Here is a 20,704-nt window from a genome sequence, read left to right as displayed (position 1 = left end):
AGTTTGGGAACAGAGCAGAGATTAGTGGACACCTGGGAAAAACATGACCCCCCATCATTTTAATCCCAAAATCCAAAATAAATAAATAAATAAGGAAAATGTTTTGAAGAGAAAATTAAGTCTACATAGCTCTGTGTAGTAGTAATAATAATAGTATGATAAAATTAATATTAAAATTAAAATATTTAAATTGATCATTTAAATAATTTGTTTTCATTATTTAAAAAAAAAAAATACAAAAAAAATGAATGAAAAAAATGTAATGCTGATATCCACAGAAGATGAAGATTATGATAATAATCCAAAGTTTATTAAATAAATACTAACAAGAGAGCCAACATGCGAAGACAGTGCATCAAACACAAACAATACCGGACAACTGAGCATAACAAAGGGATGAACAGCTGTGGTGATTAGCGTTAGTGTCCACAGTGACTGATGAGTGGCAGGAAACTAGAACAAAGGGAACTCATGTCATGAATGAAACTAAAATAACTGAACATAACTGTGATGCACAAAAATAGGATTTATGTTCTTCATGCATATGGGTCAATGGCGTGTGAGGGGTCATTTTTTTGTCCAAATGCCTTAAATAATAATAAAAAACAAAAATATGTGTATGTAAGGTAGTACAACTAGATATATTCTTTTGAATCCAAAAGGTTTTAATTATATTTTCCTACATTATATTTTCCTATTTTCCTAACTTAAAGATTCTGAAATGTCAAAAGGTAATTTGGTTTAACCATCCAATGGCCAATACAGCCATTTCATTTGTGATTAAATTATTTTTAAATGTAATAAATGTATTTTTTTTTTTTGTTTTGTTTTTTTATTCTGGCATGATTTTATAACATCCTTTATCAACATAGTGCAAAATGGTGTTAAAATTATGTGTAGAAGTTGTTGATTTGTTATGAAAAAAGAAATTATTTTCATTGATGTCATTCGGAGTAACCAATATAAAGGGACCATTTGGGACGCATGTCCCAAAATATCAGGTCACTCGGTACAACCGCTATAAAACATGGAAAATGTTGTAATATTTTAAAAACTTGTACTAGATATAAAATGTTTGATTGTCCTTTAGCTAGCTAGTTAGATATTAGCCTGTTAGCATTGTTTGAAAATACTGTCATTCGGTATTACCAAAAGTGTAATTTGGTAAAACTGAAATTTTAGTTAAACCGAATGACTTTTTTGGGACAAATTTTGTCCATCTTGTAAAAAATGACAAAAGCAGTGTTAATTGATTATAAAAACCACATAATCTCATTGTTAACACTTAATAAAACTTCACAATTAATAATATCTCCATTTTGTTTTTTTACACTTATTCGTCAATAACACACATATTAGTGCTTGATTAATCACGATTAATTGCATCTAACAAAAGTTTGTTTACATAATGCGTGTATATATTATTTATGTGTATATATACACACACAAACATACATAATATATATAGGTGTGCGTGTGTGTGTGTGTTAAGCACTTTATGTATCCATAATTAGAGAGATCAGACAGAAACGATTGCTGTATCATGAATTCATGAAAGAGCACACATCACAGCCTTCAACACACCTTTAGTGTGACTGCACTTTAAAATACACCTGCTCTCTCTCTCTCTCTCTCTCTCTCTCTCAGAGGTGTGAACTGTAGATGGGTTGATATGATACATTATGAGCAGAATAACAGGAAGTTGAGCACCTTTTCTCAGTTTTCAACAGCTGATCACACAGACAGTTGGTCTGTGAATGACCATGTGAGATGAGACAGACTGATGCAGAGAAAGATGGAAAAGATAGAAAAGGTTCACACAGTGTGAAGGGCATATCAAGGTTTTATAGAGAAAAGACAGTGAGTGTGTTTACATACACGTTCATAAACAGATTATGCTTAATAAGCTGACAATGCTTGTGGTCATGTAAACATGATAAACTGTTTTCCTTTGTCGGAAAAAGGTTATAAACGGATTAAGAATAAACCAATCGACACAGCATTTTGCCCGTTACCCAGATTTTGTCCCGTATTTATATATTAAAGCAAATTCAGCCCAAGTGAGTGTTTCGTGGTAGGTGAGGAGAAATATATTGCAAACTACAATTTTTTTCTTGACCCTCATCTTAGCCAAAGGACATTGTAGAAAATTCAAATATGAGAGGAGAATGAGTGTGCAATTTTCAGGCTGACATTTTGAAGTACTGAGGGGGTTTTACTGCTTTATTTAACATCACATCTCGTATAATAAATAGAATACTCTGAGTGAAATGCATGGATGCTTACATTTTGAATTTTTTTTTTTTTTTTTTTTTACAGTCTTGTAAATACAGTTTACTTGCATTGTTTTTTTATTTGCATTTTGAACCACCATATATCACAATTTTTCCTGTGTCCCCAGGCTTGTGTATCCCATTTTCATGGTAAATACAACACTTACTATACGTGATTTTTCCCAAAATGTATACATTGTTGTGTACATCAATGATTCTCTGTCAATTATTACATTTATTTTAACATATAATAAAGCTTTTTAGCATGTCCCTCAAGTTATTGTCCACTCTGTTATTTTTGACTACTTTCCTTTCAATTGAAAGTTGGCATCATATCATAAAGCAGTCATCACTACTTTGTAGGGGACACAACTTGGGCAAGTGAGTGATATAATCTATTATTTGAATAGATCTTCTATTTCTGTTTTGACAAACTTTATCTTTCAAATGTGAAAGATGTAGTCAACCTCAATACGACTACTCTGTTAAGGGAAATATGAAAAAAAGTTAGTAGAAAAATCATATTTTTAAAATTACAATTTTAAAACCCATGCAATTGTTTATTTGATAATCCTTCTTCGTTAGCTTATTTTTGCTCCGACATGGCGCAGTGGCTGATTTTAGGTCAGAATGTCCACTCTGTTGAATCAGAAGACCTAGCAGAGTGGACATAGTGATTGTCAAAGTAATTTATGTTTAAAGTTTAAGTAGTAGTACAGTTCTTTGATAATATTTTACATATTGTTTCCTATCAAAAACCAGTTCAAACAAAAGTAATATTGCAACTGGTTGTATGTGAGAGGCAGGAAATCATTCATCCATTCATTTTTTAATACCACTTGTCCACCCTGTTATTATTTTATCCACCCTATTATTACTTTTTTCCACCCTGTTAAGCAGGTTTTTTTTTTTTTTTTTACAATAATTTCATAAAAAAAATAGCATAAGAAAATTTAAATAATTCAGTGACAATGAAAATGTATTGGAGTATTAATAATGTACACATATACAGTATATTTATATATTCTAATTTATGGGCATTGTGTACATTTTAAATATATGTTTTCTCATAAAATGTACACAATGCCCATAAATTAGAATCAAAAGCATTTTAAAGTGTTGTTCATTTGTCATTGATTTTGTTTAATAAATGGTTAAAGCTGCAGTCCGTGATTTTTGGCCTTCTAGCAGTTAATAAACAGAACTGCACGCATCCTGCGGAAGAACATACTTCTCTCCGTGTATGTCTATGGCGAGTCACGCAGTTACTCTGTGGCGGGTCCTACCATTCCGGTCTGAAATAGTCCGGTGTACCATAATGATTCAGGGTAAGACAAAAACACGGTTTGGAAAATGGATTCACGTTGTACATTCTCATTATATAATTTTTGTAAATTTTGAAAGTTACGGACAGCAGCTTTAAGTTTATTTACCCAAACTTGACCAAAATCAATTTTCAAATGTTTTACATCACCATATCATGATTACACAAAAATATGTTTTAAAAACTGAGTTTGATTTTTTTTTTATTTTATGCACAGAATTATCTAAAAAGCACAGAATACTACGAATGACCCAGTTACCAGTGTATTGGTGTGCACTGGTGTGCAAACATGCTCAGTGATATATGTGAATGTTAGAGAGTAAGAGAAAACAAAAAGAGAGCTGATGACCCTTCCCTTCTGATGGACTATTTAACCTATCATTTATATTCAGCTCTGGCAGAACAGGATTATGGGGCAGAATGACTTTCACGTGGCCTTGACCTAATCAAACCTTTCTCTGCATTCATTATTATCATGGTTCAAAATTAACTTTTTGCCAACACCCACCAATGGCGAATGAAGAAAATTGCAGGCCCTAAAAATTTATTTTTCACATCTGTGGTATAATTTAGATGTTTTTTCATTTTTTATACTTGTGTCAAACAGCATATATCATTGTGTGATTCGCTGCATCACATCTGAGATGAGCCAGTCTCCGTCTGTCTGCGATATTTCTGTTTTAGTGGCTTAAGGTGAGAAGTATACCACATATATGTCACCACATTGAGTTGGAGTTCTTCAGAAAGTTAAAATTAGACATTCTAGATTAACTTCTAATAATAACATTTCCATTGAGGTAAAAGATGCAACAGATGTTTTCCTGAACAGGGGCTTTATGCCTTTGAATTTGAATTTGAATAATGCACATCATTTACATCAGAGAAACAGTTTGACATAAAGCATGTAATGTTGCAGTTCCTAATAAAGTTACCAGCCAACTGGCAAGTCATTCGGTTTTATTTATTCATTATCAAATGAGAAAAAGTACCAACTTGTCACCATAATGGTTCCTCAATTTTTTTCAGACCTGAGCAAATTGACAACTCTTTGAGCACAACTTTAAACAACACACATAATGCAATATTTTAATGAAAATCAATATTCATGTAGTTAATTAAAGGCTGTAGGGAACACATTTATGCTACTGTTCAAAAGTTGGGGGTCAGTAATATTTTTTTTAAAATACTTTTATTTAGCAAGAATGCATTAAATTCAAAAGTGACAGTAGACATTTATAATATTAGAAAATAATTATTTTTCAACTAAATGCTGTTCTTTTGAACATTCTTTTCATCAAAGAATTCTGAAAAGAATCCCAAAAAATAACAATATTACTGTTTTTATATTTGAGCAAATAAATGCAGCCTTGGTGCAAATAATTGTATGTTTACACAACAACGATGCATTATAATAGAAAACTAGAAAACTATAACTATATGCACTATAAATTGCGTTTTTGCATGTGGAAATGACAACATTGTCAAAATGATCCCTATTCACACAGATTTGCGAAAATTACTAAAAATGCTGTATTATGTTGCCAGGCCAGTAGTTGGCGATGTCACTTTGTGAAGAAACAATGCACCACATATTACGCATGCGCATGACGTCAACATTTTCACAAATTTGTGTTTTTGTAGTTTACACATGCACTTTGAAACCTGTTTTCAAATGCATTTTCAGGCCCCCAAAATGCCATTGTTGTCTAAATGAATAGCCAAAACATATAGAAAGGTACCTGTTTTTAGTAGGGCTGCTCCCTAATAGTCAACTAAACGTTAATCGACGAGCAGAGGCTTAGTAAACCAAAATTTTATTAGTTAGTCACAGAAAAAAAATTCCACAGAAAGTGAAGTCACGCCAAGCAGTATGTCTGGCAGGAAATCCAAACACTTGCCTATCATCTATTGACCTCAAATATGGCTTTCATTTATCATTTGAAAACAAAACAAACACTGTCTGATTATGTAATCCACATGAAAGGTACATTTCTCTCTAAAGACGCGTCCACTATACTTCATCTTTGCAGCCGACACTGACTCAAAAAATACTAGTTTTTTAATAAATAGTTAAAATGTCTTTTTCTTATACACATTCATAATCATTACATTTGTCGATGCTTTGCGGCAAGCTTTATGCGTATGCTTCTGCATGGAATAGGCTATATATTACACCCCGACCAATATTTAAGTAATTAAATTATTATAAACGTGATTAGTCAACTAATGGCTTAAATGAATGACTAGTCAACTAGAAAATATACACGTCTATATACACGGGAGAGAAAATATAATCATTACACCAAATGCTTTGAGATCACATTAAAATGAGAGGTTAGAACATGCAAATAACTTCTCAGATAATGTCAGAGAGTGAGATAAAATTAAAAACAGCCTAAGTATTGATATTAAAAGTGACCCACAAAAGGCCATACAGGTCCAACATAAAATTATACTGTGACTATCTGAGCCATTAAGGAATTAAATATTAAATATGAACAGTTTATCAGCACCTCAGGGCATAGTCAAACGGGACATTCATAAAGTCATCAAGGTTTTTTAAGCTTAAATATCTTCAGCACATGCATTCATTAATAGAAGGTTAATTAAATAATGACATGTGGCGTAATGTAGTGCAAATACAGACATTAATGAAATACAAACAAAAGGATCGAGAACACTGTGAGCACGAACAGGGTTGAAGTTGTAAAGTTTAGCCCAGGGTTTAATCACACTGAAAAGTTCATTTTAAGTGTCTCAAATGTTTTTCCCAAAGCTAATACACACGCCACCACAACAGGAAGTAATAATGTCCAATAGCGTGACCTCCAGTTCCTCCTCTGACAGACACAGGAAGCTATGACCCTCAGGGTCAAGGACAACAGTTGTGAACAACTGATTACATTTCCCAACACACTAATGTGCTTCTTTGGCAAAGAATGGAAAATGTCTTGCGATGCTCATGTTAAGGGCTGGCACTGTAAGATGACAGGTAACCCTCCTCCTGACTTGCTCATAATGTTTACTCTGTCATGGTTATTAAGCACTACTGTTCAGAGCAGCTCAACTTCTATTAATGCCCTACAACCAAACATCTATTACCTATGATTCACAGAGATAAGAAGAAGAGGAAGAGAGAGAGACAGACATGTTCCCCTGACATGAGTTCTGCTAAACAAACATTAATAACTCAGAGACAGATGCTAAGTGATCAAACAGGCAGGAATGAAATAATGCATGAAATGAAATAAAGAGCGCGGACTGCAGATAAGGCTCCTGAAGACAGATATTAAATGATGGGAGATTGTCTTGTGTTTACTCTGCAGGCTGAAATGGGCTGTACATCTGAGCAAAACAAAAACATTGAGCAAGAAATAATGCAGTGAGGGACTTTATTTTATCCATCAGGATTTGATTGGACTGGAAAAAATTGAAACATGTTGGGCTATGATATTATTGGTTTATATTATGTTTGTTTTATATAAAAGTTTGGGGTAAGATTTCCTTTTTTTTTTTTTTTTTTTCTTCAAATGTTTGGAGTAATATTTCTTTTTTTTTTTTTCAAACATGACAGTAAAGACAATGGCTGCTAAAAATTCATGACAGGACTTTTAAGTAAATATTGTAAAATAAGTCTGCCAATATTTTTAAAAATAAACACTAAGAGCACACTTATTTTACACAATATTTACTGAATAATTCACTTAAAACATTGAGAATGTTTTGTATTTATTTATTTATAATGCTTTTTAATTAAAAAACAAAATATAGAATTTAAAAAAAAAAAAAGGAATCTGGTCTACTGAGTGTCTGTTCCTTAGACATATTCCCAAACTAAATGATACTAAAATGGAACAGACAGTTTAAATCTAAATGATACTAAAAGTAAAGAAAAGACAGTTTAAAAGAAAAAAATAAGCAAATGAAAAAAAACATGAAACAGGAGAGAAAGATATGAGTAAGGATATGGGAAAAGAAACAAGTGGACACCTGTAGACCAGTGGAATAGGACATTGTTTATTAAATTAGGTGTCCAAACCACAAGACGGCATCTGTCACATTGAGTGAGCAGAATAAAAAGAAGCCAAGAACAAGCAACATATCGCCTGATAAGACTAAAGGCAAAGTTCTTGTGATATCAATGTGTAACAATATTTACCGACAGATAAAATAAAAGATGATGGTAAATTTACAACCCAGTCTGTCAAAGTGACAGATAATGATTATTTGTAGCACCACCTCTGTACTCACTCTCTCCCTGCCGAATTTTCATGATGGTTAACCATGGTTCTGATGGTTATAACATGATTGAAAACTAACAACATTGCGAGAACAGAACATTTATCCATCAGTTAATTTGATTCAAGTTTTTATTTTTTCTTTAAAAGCCTGAATAAATCCATTTAGCATGAAGTGATGAAGTGGTTTGGATGTCTGGAATGATTCATTGGTGGAAAAACTGGTTACAGATTGAGGCCCCCTTGGACGTAGAGTACTATGGACCCTGTGGTCAATCTGTGCCTGCACATTTGTCATCATTAATGTCAGCCTGAAATCAAAATTTTTATATTTATATATACAGTACAGTCCAAAAGTTTGGAACCACTAAGATTTTTTATGTTTTTAAAAGAAGTTTCGTCTGCTCACCAAGGCTACATTTATTTAATTAAAAATACAGTAAAAACAGTAATATTGTGAAATATTATTACAATTTAAAATAACTGTGTACTATTTAAACATATTTCACAAAGTAATTTATTCCTGTGATGCAAAGCTGAATTTTCAGCATCATTACTCCAGTCTTCAGTGTCACATGATCCTTCAGAAATCATTCTAATATGCTGATTTGCTGCTCAATAAACATTTATGATTATTTTCAATGTTGAAAACAGTTGTGTACTTTTTTTTTTTTTTTTCAGGATTCCTTGATGAATAGAAAGTTCAAAAGAACAGCATTTATCTGAAATACAAAGCTTCTGTAGCATTTTTAGCATTATACACTACCGTTCAAAAGTTTGGTGTCAGTAAGAATTTTTATTTTTAAGAAATTAATACTTTTATTCAGCAAGGATGCATTAAATCAATCAAAAGTGGCAGTAAAGACATTTATAATGTTACAAAAGGTTAGATTTCAGATAAACACTGTTCTTTTGAACTTTCTATTCATCAAGGAATCCTGAAAAAAAAAAAAAAAAGTACACAACTGTTTTCAACATTGAAAATAATCATAAATGTTTATTGAGCAGCAAATCAGCATATTAGAATGATTTCTGAAGGATCATGTGACACTGAAGACTGGAGTAATGATGCTGAAAATTCCGCTTTGCATCACAGGAATAAATTACTTTGTGAAATATATTCAAATACAAAACAGTTATTTTAAATTGTAATAATATTTCACAATATTACTGTTTTTACTGTATTTTTAATTAAATAAATAAATGTAGCCTTGGTGAGCAGACGAAACTTCTTTTAAAAACATTAAAAATCTTAGTGGTTCCAAACTTTTGGACTGTACTGTGTATATACTGTGTATAATATATATATACACACACCTTGCTCGGCCTCTAAAATGAATTTCCTTTTCTGCTGTATCATTAATCAGTCTTACCTTACCCCTACAACCAACCAGATGTGTAACACCTACTTTTTTCTTTTTTTTTTCCAAGCTCCAAATCCCACCCTACATTTTTTCTCATTGAATATGCCATCCGTTAATTTTAATTGTACAAGAAAACTAGTTAATTTTAAGCTTTGTTTGTGCCATTTTCATATTCAGGGTTTAAATTTGTCTTTGTGTTAACATCACAGGATATGACGTTTTCTTGCAGCATAGTACATTGATGACTCATCTGTGTCCCATAACTATTCATGAGACTGCATGTCCTTATCCTATGATATGACGCCTCGCTTAATTATTCCCGACAGCATGCATTGATTTCCTAAGACAGACGCCTCAATCTGTAAGATTGCATACAGTGAGAGATGCATTAAAGATCAAAAATAAGCGTTTGTTTTTGCTTTGTAAGAGATTCTGCATCACATAAGTTCTATTCAATAGATTTTGAGACTTCATCCAGACATCCAAACTGTGAGTTACCGATTTTTACGGTCCTATAACCAATCAAGTGGCTTATAAATATGCCGCAAATTAGGCCTTAGAAGTTATCAAAGATGCAAAAGCGAGTTCATATATATTTTTGATGCAGAGTACAATTGTGAAAGGCTGTGCATTTATTTGAGCATTAAATGATAGCTGTCAAAAGATAAAGCCGCAGTCACACTAGACTTGGAACATGCAAACATTTTTCGGATGCTGTAATGGTCGTGATATGACGCCACGTCTACAGCATCTTTTTTTATAAACATGAATTCAACATGTAACAAATAAACTTAAAGTAATACATTTAAAATGTAAAAATATAGAACCTACTTAACCTTACTGCAAAAATATAATTCTTTTAATTCAGCCAAGAGGTCATGCCATGACAAATCGATCTTGCGAATTTGCAGGTCAGAGTTCACCAAACTTGAACTTTGGAATTCAAATTTTTGGAGGGAGTAGCACTACTGTGGTTCTGAAGCATGTTGGACTGAGAAAACAAAGCCTCTGTGAGAGCGGATAATTAATGCTGAAATACTGAATTTAGCTCCTGCGAGAGCGGAAGCTGTTGCGGCAGTTAACGTGGAAATACTTCAACTATTTAGTGGATTGATGGTGTTAGTTGAGGTGGATATGGTGAGCCTGTGGGTTTGGGTGTATGAGAACAAGTTGACGCTAAACAATTTAGCTAATGAGGGTTCACTGAGCTTCTTTGATATGATTTCATTGAATGTAACTCTTGAAAGCCTCCCCACAACCAGCGGCCAAGTGCTTGGATCTGCTGCTGGGAGAGGCCTTTTTGGGCAGCTGTGGTTGCTGCACCTATACAAAATGAATGGCTGGAAAAGTGATCTGCTGGGATGCCCGATTGGAGCAAAATGGACTTAAGGTGTTTTTGGAACCGGAACCAGTCATTTGGCTGAGAAAAGCTTATGGTAAGTGTAGAAGTGTGTTCCCTATACGATAAAGCGAGCTCTGCTATTATCATGAGATAGTCGTTTAGTTCTCATCCCTGTGCTGCGCAAATGATTTCGCTGTAATGGCTGAAAGCAATGGAAAATTAGAAAGAATGCGGAAGAATTGTGTGCTAGAATTTAATGATAGCAGGGAAGATAATTCAATGTCCGCACATGTGAGCATCTGTGGCTGTAGCTTTTGGTGGCATCAGCGTTGCGGAAAACGGAGTGAAAGGAGATTGAGCTTGGGAGAAAGTGTTAGAAGCAAGAAAATCCGGCGCCGAAGCCACTTGCGGAGGCAACCTCATGCTAGAGTCAGCCCCTGGAGTGAGGAGAGTGGAAAAGGAAGGAAGCTGGGGACGAATATAAGGCGTCTGGGCCTGCACTAGATGGGAATTCCAACTGAAGTGAAACATAGGTGTACAGCTCTGCTTTGTTCATCCTCCTGGAAAAGTGAACATCTTAACCTCAACACTGTCCATCTTTCTATTGTAGGGTTTGTGGTGAGGTGTAGGAGGATACTGAAGATGATGATGGATGTCTTGATAGTTGAGGTGAGGGCAAGCCTTGGTGAATTACAGCATGAATTTGTAGGAAGCTTTCATGCTTTTAACTCGATGAGAGCAAAATAAAACGGTATGAATCAGAAGCCGCTGCTGTGCTGTTCAACTCAACTTCACAGCTCACCACACCCACTTTTGTAGCATTTTTCAAAACTGGTGAAAACTGGTGCTGAAATGGGGGGTTCCAGGACCCTTTAAAAACATATAGGTCAACAACTATTTGGATAAACAAATTAGATTATGATTTTTTTTTTTTTTTTAGATAATGTGCCCTGATTAGTTATGCATGGATTCAATTTTGATTTCAATAGTAACACTTTAAATCTTTAAATAGGAACACTTTTTTTAGGTTTTTGTGGTCGTTTTCTCCTCATGGTTAATGCTAAATGACTTTTGGGTAGTAAGAAATCAAGCATCAGATACACAAGCTGCAATATTAGAGCTGACATTATCTATAGTCATTAAGCATGTCTTTATTCAGATTGGTGATAATTAGCATGGTGACTTCAGCACACTGGCTAATATGACATTCAAGGCACAATACTAGCATGCAGGGCATCATTTCCTGACTAGGCTCTCCTATCGTAAGGCCAAACTAATTATCGCAGCTGAAACGACCCTCTTGTGTAACTGAGAACTTAAATACTCTATCCACCCGCTGATATATCTCATTAACAAAAGCTTTATTTGGACCAAGAAAATACAGGACTCACTTAATGTGATTTTGGGCTTCAAATGGAAATGCTGGTCTGTTTAGCTTGGATCAGTATTGATCCTCTAACCTCCATCACTGACCTTTTACTCTGCAATGAAGATCTCAGTTTTTATGAATAGATCATCTGAATGGAGGATCATTGAATAGGAGTCATTTTGTATCTCACAAGCTCTTAACTGCTTTGCCTTTGCAGTCTGTATGGTACATTTCTGCCAGTCTCATATGTAAAAAGTTCAATCTGGAAGACAGACCCCCTGCTATGAAAAGTTTGTTTCTCTTTCTAATAGAAAATCTCAAAGGAATAGTCCTGATTCTCCCTCTCTTCCATCTCCGTCCTCTTTGCTCTTCCTGATCAGCTCCAGTATTCTATGGCAGTAACTGAATGTGGCAGAGCTAATGCTGAGAGAATAGATTTAATTGATTAAAATAGTTTTGTGTCTATGTTTTATTCCATTTGCTGTATTATTATTATAGAGAAAAAAATAAACATATTGTAATGTGTTCTGGGAGTGTATGTAGCCAAAATCCACTCGGTCTCTCTCTCAAATTGGCTTGTGCCAAGATATGGTGTGTTGGGCAAGTGCCCAATTTGTACCACAAAAGCATCGAATCTCTGGAGCATGACTAATGAAATCCCTTAATTCAAACCAAGTGTTCTTCCTTTCCTGCCGGAACACAAAGAGGAAAGACAGAGAATATCCTGTGATCCTAAGAAAACACAAAAGCTCTCTCATTAAGAAACTGAAAGATGTATTGACAGATGTAATGACATCAGAGACAGGTGGCTGACATAATCCTAACCTGCCTTTAGCAGGTGTCACCAAAACAAGATCAAATATTTAATGAAAAATGTAATTGAGTATCAAATAACACTGACACTTACAAAAGTGCAAATAATATATAAAAAAAAAAAAAACGATAGTTATTGCAAAGTCATTTCAATGTGGCACACTTCCTGCTGTCAACAGGTGGCGCTTTGACCGTGACTGAATATTGCCATGTAGATGTTTTCCGGCCAGGACTATTATCAAACATGTGAAGTCTGGAGCAGATCGGACATTGTATCCCTGAGTTCACCAACTTCCTGTTTCATGGTGTTAATTGCATACATTAGCACTTAGCCAAGCGTTGCATGATTTAACATGTTTCTAGTATGTTTGGTACTTCGTGGCATATTGAAATGTGTTTCTGGGAGTGAGTTAAAGTGTAAAGCATGCCATTTTCTGTTGCCAGCAGGTGGCGCTATGACTAACTGAATATTGTCATGTAGATGTCTTTAGGCCAGGACTCTTATCACACATGTGAAGTTTGGGGCAGATCGGACACTGAGTTACAACAGCTTTCTCTTTCATGGCGAAACATCAGACTTTGTCAGTCCGCCACAGACACGGCCTTCAGTGAAAACTAGATTAGATTAGACTGACCGAATATGATGTTGATCTGATTAAAGCTCTGGGAGGAGTTCGTTAAAGTAAAAAAAGGGCACAAATTTTGCAGAAAAAAATCAAAATCTCTGACTTCCTGTTGATTTTCAGACTTTGCACCAGGAGGCTTTTTTGTAGGGATTGGGCTGTTACATGGGTCTACTGAATTTCATACCTGTAAGTGAAACGTGGTGCAAGGGGCACTTCGTTGAAATTTTGTAGGTGGCGCTATCGAGCTATTTTGCCATGCCTAATTCTCGTAAATTTTCACCACTTCTGATGCGTGTGCAAAGTTTCATGAGTTTTCGAGCACGTTTAGGCCCTGAAAAATACGATTCATTTGGAAGAAGAAGCAGTGGAAGAATAATAATAAACGGAGCAATTCCATTAGTGATAGTCCATGTTCACGATGCCAAAAATAGAAGAATATCACATGGACAGAAATGTAGGCTTATGTTCTCCTGCTACACTAATGTATCCCACTGTCTGTTGTACCTGCAAAAAGTGTTTACATTTAATGCTTACATAAATTAAATCATACAATATTTTGACTAAGGACATACTCGCATTCATAACACTGCTTTAAATGCAGTAGTCATGCCATACACATTCTCACTAAGGGCATACTTGCACTAGGATTTGTCATGACACCATTGCACACTTACGTCATTACCATGCAAATTTTTGTTTTGCTAATAGGCTCCCTAATAGATTTATCACTTACATAGCACAGCAATTTTCACTTTTTTGTGCTGCATGTATCAGAAGATTATTATGTTGGCAGCTAAAGTTGATGGAGGAATTTGCAGCTTTACTCACAAACTACATGTTCACCAATAAGATGAGAACCAGAACCGCTATAAACCTAAATATAAATGAATTAATTGAAAAGTGGACCATCCATGTATGTTTGTTGTCGTAATGATGACAGTAGTTAGCGATCACACTACATGCGTACCGCGCCAGAGCCCAATTGATCCGTGCCCGAGCACACCTCTTCAAGAGGACCAGGGCACGGTACGCAGCAATCACACACTCAAACAAACCAGACTTTGGTGGTCAAGTTATATTATTTAAAAATGTTAGAAGACCATTTTTGTGCATTTTTTATTGTCAACGATTTAGTCATTTAGTCATTAATGTAGTTCTGCAATTTCCTAATTTGAAAACAACTACCACAAAAAAAGTCTACTACTCTACATAGCAGCAGCAGTTTTACCTGTTTTAAAAGCCCTTATCAATGGAACTTTTAATATGGTGGAGGTCAACAGTGGATCTTAAGTCTAACAACAGACCTCAGAAGATTTGGTTGCTCTGACTAGATCAATTTAACAGGCACCTAATCAATACATATCTAATCATAGGGTCAATATTTTGGATCCACTCAGTCACATTTTGGTTTCTGCTATAGATCCTCTGAGTTTGACCTCTGGCACTATAGAAACCTTCTTAAAAGTGGCTTGGACAATGGACAAATGCTTTCTCTCTCTCTTCAAAAGGAACTGTTCCATTCCGGTCTCTCACCTTCCATGACGTACACGAGGGAGCCCACATCCCCTTCTTTAATAATACAGCTGTTTTTGTCATAGTCCACTGGATACATACAGTCCACTATCTCCTGGATCTGAGACATCTCCAGATTCTTCATGAAGTCATTGTCCAGGATAGCTGACTTGATCAGTTCCTTTGACCTGTACAGTGCAGAAAAACAGTGTTAAATAGGGCTGTGACAATACTTTAACATAGTAGGCATTATTAGCAGTATGCAGTAAGCTAGCATTTTATTTCAGGTATAGTCATTGTCTTTACTATTTAAAAAAAAAAAAAATGACTGCTACATGCTACATGTCGTCACATGACCTCACTGTGATTATGTGCAAATTTACTTTGTGGCTTCATCTTAACTTTTGGCAATTCAATCAAACTACGAGTAAAGAAAAATATGTAAAAATAATAGCTGATACTATCAACACTATTGTACAGGGGTAACAGATTCATTCATCATTTGAAAATGCAAGGTAATGCAGAACACTTTGTATTGTTGAATATAGCATCCAATGCAGTGTGCTATGTTGTATAGATTTTGGCAAATGTCCAGGTATTATAATTCACAAACTATACATACTATCCTTTTCCCGAGCATTTTGAGAACAAAAACCTCTGAACTTCACCTGATTTGGAACTGCTGCGCCCATCTGTTTTCATTGTAGCTAACTTTGGGCAGCTTCATGTCATCTATGCAACCATTAAACTTTGACAGGTGAGGCACTGACAAAAGACGGTCATTATCCACTTTTTTGGAAGTTTCACCCGACTCACAGTGGAATTATCCTTTACATTTAAGGTCTCCGGTGTTTGTAGTCAATTAACGTATTTTCATGTTAAATATGAAAATGGTTTAAAGGCACATGGCTCCTGCCATCACTTTATATACACTGTTGAAATAGTAAGAGATGCATGATAGTATTCTGTAATAAATCCACAGGAAATGTGGGTTTAAAATGAAGAGGATATTTCAGGAGATTAAAGTAAATAAAGTCTCTTAGTCAGTGCTGGACGTCACAGCAAACAGAAATCACAAGACTAGCAGGATTGAGGATTTCAAAGGTTTACATCACAGACACACACAGAGATACACAAATACACACATTTAAACTAAAAGTCAACGTAACCTCCCACACAAGGTCTCAAAATGTTTAATATTCAATACTCATAAAACACAAAATATTTCCAAAGATATGAAATATCAGATCAGATGTATCTCAGTAAAACTCTTTTCGCATGATAAAATACTTCACACAAACACTGTGGCTCTGTTGCACTATAAAAACATTTTTTGGAGAAGCCAGACAAAACTTCTTGCACAATCATTTTGTAGCAGGATCTGTTTGAATGAAAAATGGCTGATGCGGTTCAGTGTTCAGGAAACCTGTTTGGAAATGCCATTATTTATCCATTTAGTTCTGCAAAATGACATTTAATAGCTCAAGTGATTGTGGATGGAAAAACCTGGTTTGATATGGTGAAGTGTGCTCTTTAAATCTCATGATTACTGTTTATATGACACTTCTGAGCACTCCTCAACAAAAAGCCTATCATTGTGACAGCAATTCGTCTGTTTTTGTAGACCTGGACTTATGCCAGACATCTGATTTAGTTGCTAAAACAAACGCTCACCTGTGAACCACACTGTTTACATTCCACAGACATGCTCCGCCGTGAGCAGAAATAGGACTTAATTAAAGATCTCAGCGTAGTTTACATACAGCTTCTTTCACTTTCACACATGGACAGTCTCACCCTGAGGAAAATTGTATTTACTTTACCTTGGGAGATATAAATGGAAACAAATGTAACAACTGTTGACATACAATAAAATTAAAGAGCAATAAAATGAACGTGAATGGCATTGCTCGGTTCATTTGTTGTTGGAGGAATTTGATGAGGAATATTTGAGATCATTTTGAGATTAGTAGGGTTTTCAGGAGAAATATCTGAGAAGCGAGACATTTAAGTCTTCATTTGTTCTCAATTTAAACTAAATTGTCATATACAATATGCTAGTGCAAGTATATAACAATTAGTTCAAACTTTGACTTGTAGAGGGCAGTAATACACTGATCAGTGTCTACACTGCCGGAATTCTAATAGAGAAGAAGAAGAGAGCTAGTTCAAGACAAGTGTCTATGGTTAAGACGTAAATAATTTTATTTTTTTTAGAAAATGACTAATCGTTTCGCTAAATAAGACCCTTATTCCTCATCTGGTATCATTTAAAGCCCTTTGAAGCCGCACTGAAACTGTAATTTTTGACCTTCAACCGTTTGGGGCCAACTGAAGTCCACTATAAGGAAAATAATCTTGGAATGTTTTCATCAAAAACCTTCATTTCTTTTCGACTGAAGAAAGAAGGACATAGACATCTTGGATGACATGGGGGTGAGTAAATTATCAGGAAATTTTTATTTGAAAGTGGACTAATCTTTTTAATCTCCTTGATGTTTAGGACAAACAGCTGAAATCTCTCACTACACTATCATTGTTTATTTCATTACAACAGCATTAAGAGAAGCAATGGTCTATGAGGTGATACTAGTACAGGGTAGTGTGAAGCTTGTATTTTTGTTACAGTTCTTAAATAAATTATTCCGTAAAAAAAAAAAAAAAAGTCTATTTGTTTATATATATATATATATAATTTTTTTTTTTTTTTTTTTTTTTGGTCCCTAAAGTCTGAATCCTACTTTTGAGGTGGGATTTCTTTTCTAGGTGGGTGTACATCTGCTAATGTGTTACAAACATAACTTGTCTGTTTAATTTGCTGCATAAAAAAGTATCAATTTGAGCATAAAATGCATATAATATCTCTCTGCTTCAAAGTTTGTGCTGTTTTGCAAAACGTGTGTGGTATTTTTGTATGCCACTCTGTATTTTAGGGGACTCTGGCTCTCTGGAGGAACAGTCAGAAGAAATGTTTTACATCCAGTAAAAGCACAGAGATCACTGGCCTCATTTACAGCAGACAACCTCTGGATCGTCCTGTAACTAGCCTCTGTTTGACTTGAATTTTTACTTACTGCCTTTTTCAGGAGGATATTCACATCACACAGGTCGACAGACTGTCTCCCTTAAAAGGACAAAGTATGCCAAGCAAAGAAATTTTGGAGAAAGCTGTGGACATGGAACCGAACGTCTTGTACAAAGATGTTGCACATAAAAATTCCTACAAGAAAGTTGCTCATTGGTGGGCCTTTTGTTTGTCTTGCTAAATTTGTCGTCAAGGGAATATTATTAAAAATACTTGAAACTGGAGAATGAATTCTCTATTACCGGTGCGGAGGACTGTCCCGAGGATCTGTACTGATTCACATACTGTGCCCTCAGTGCATGACTGCTCATTGGAAAGCCATCAGTAGTTCTGTGGTCATCTGTAGATGTGTGTGCTAATGAGTTAATGGCCACATCTTCCTCCTTTGTTTATTATGTCCATTTTCGAGCCATAATGCTAAAACAGGAAGCAGTCTCATGGCAGATAACTGCTCATACTGCACATGACAGTGAATTATAACATGAGACAAATGAATTACCAAATTGATTTATTTCTAAATTTAAGCTTACTCTGCAGAATTAAGACACAAATAATCTGTCCTTTATATTTTGTATGAAAACGGCACTGTTGATGCTTATGACTGTAAATGCCAAATGCATTGTTGTGATATTGCTTATATATATATTTTATAGGGCAACATGGCTTGGCAAAGGATATGTTCAGATAACGTCTTCCTCTGGCATTCCAAAGAAATTAATATGAGCAAGCAGCCATATCACCCTGTAGCCCAAGACTGGTTGCCTACTGAAGCTAAGCAGGGCTGAGCCTGGTTAGTACCTGTAGTTAGTAGAGACTCACTCTGACCGGATCATTTGAATTAGTGAGTTGTTGACTCGAGAACAGATGCAATCAGATCGTTCCAATTCACGAATGAATCATTCAGTGCGATTTGCGAGCCAATTGAATACAATTGAATACAGTTCGTTAATGAATCCGACAACTCTATTGCGTCTCATAGCGGGTGATGATTTATTCATTTCAAAATAACGAGGAACGACATGTTTTTATGAAATGTAGTGGGGTAAAATGTGTGATATTATACTTTGGAATGTTAGAAAGGCCGGGACACACCAAGCCAACAGTCAGCCGTTGGGCAGTTTTTGAGCATCGGACGGCTTAAAATTATCTTGGCTCTAGCCAACAAGTGGCGACAACACAGCCAGCTTTCGTCGCGGCTAGTTCTTTGATGTTGGCTTAATGTGTCCTGGCCTTAAAAGTAAAGGTATCCCAAAATAAAAATACTCTGATAAAGTACAGATATTTGAAAAATGTACTTAAGTACAGCAACAAAGTAAAAATACTTCATTACTGTCCATCACTGCCGACAGCCAGCCTAAGTTTTGACGGACATGATAATATGCCTCAGGGGTGATCTATGTGACATGTAGGCTGTGTTATGCACACGACAAGACAAAGAAGAATCCAAAATAAACTATCTTTAATCATGTAATCCATACAAACAAGCAGGAGATCTCAGGAGTTAAACTATAAAATGCTAACCACGTAAACGTAAAGGAGAACTGACAAGAAGAAACTAAAACACAGGGTTAACAAGGAAACTAAATGAACAACAGGTTAACTGGCCCACACTAGGAAGTTCAACATACAATGACATGGAACAGGAACAGAACCAAAACACAATGAAACTAAACGTAACTGTTACACTATGTTTGATTTTTGAGTAATTATAAAATGTGCTGGAGAAGTTTGAAATGCTTTTTGCGTAGTTCATTTACATAATTAAGTTTTTTTTTGCCTTAAATAAATTACATTACTCAGAGACTGACATGTTTGGCTTGTCAAAAAATGTTACAAATTAGTTGACTTGAAAATCAAGTTCATGTTTTACAAAGAAAGGAGTGGTTCTGATGCACAAAGTTGTTTCTGTTGTCTCTTATAACAAAAAATCTTTTATTATTATTACAACTGTTGTTCCAATATTACCCCTTAGCAGATTTTGAGTCAAATAAGTTTAAACTGAAGTACTAAAATTAAAACTTAAATAAAAATTGATTAAAGCTATATAAAAACTAATAAAAAGTTCAAAAGCACATGACAAAACTACTAACATATTTTAAATTGCCAATAAAATTTGACAAAATGGTATGATAAATTGTACTTTAGCTGAAAAAAAGTCTAAAAAAAAAGTTCCAGCTAATGTGCATGCCAAATGTTACAAAGCAGTGTCTGGTTCATTGATGAATAAGGTTTTTAAAAGTGTAAAAAAAAAAAAAAAAAAGTAATGGAGATATAATTAATTTTGAAGTTTTATTAAGTGTTAACAATGAGATTATGTGGTTTTTATAATCAATTAACACTGCTTTTGTCATTTTTTACAAGATGGACAAAATTTGTCACCAAAAAAGTCATTCGGTTTAACCAAAATTTCGGTTTTACTGAATTACACTTTTGGTTATACCGAATGATGATATTTTCAAATAATGCTAACAGGCTGATATCTAGCTAGCTAGCAAAAGGACGATCAAACATTTTATATTTAGTACAAGTTTTTAAAATATTACTACATTTTCCATGTTTTAGCGGTTGTACCGAATGACCTGATGTTTCGGGATATGCGTATGAGCAAGTGAAAACTTGAATTTTTCAAATAGTTAAAAGAGAGTTAGTTACTTTGCTTCACGACCATGTGATCCTTTGCAGGTGTCTGAAAGATGTCACATCCTGTCACATGATATTGACCACATGACTTGATCCAAAATGATCCATTTACATCTGA

At 34.8% G+C, this 20,704-nt stretch overlaps 1 protein-coding gene across 3 annotated transcripts in view; it reads right to left on the bottom strand.

The window, feature by feature from the left end:
* Positions 1 to 20,704, bottom strand: part of prkg1a (protein kinase cGMP-dependent 1a) — a 98,094-nt gene that overhangs the window by 64,616 nt on the left and 12,774 nt on the right. For all 3 annotated transcript variants that reach the window (XR_010895241.1, XM_067386982.1, XM_067386981.1), the window contains exon 2: positions 14,883 to 15,049. Coding sequence is in view for 2 of the 3 variants with exons in the window: in XM_067386982.1 (XP_067243083.1) it covers positions 14,883 to 15,049 (167 nt within the window). In the remaining variant the exon portion in view is untranslated. The remainder of the gene's footprint in view (positions 1 to 14,882; positions 15,050 to 20,704) is intronic.

This window comes from Chanodichthys erythropterus, chromosome 5, assembly GCF_024489055.1.
Source record: "Chanodichthys erythropterus isolate Z2021 chromosome 5, ASM2448905v1, whole genome shotgun sequence".
Taxonomy (NCBI): domain Eukaryota; kingdom Metazoa; phylum Chordata; class Actinopteri; order Cypriniformes; family Xenocyprididae; genus Chanodichthys; species Chanodichthys erythropterus.
The sequence above is the reverse complement of the archived record's forward strand: the minus strand, read 5'-3'. Positions and strand labels throughout refer to the sequence as shown.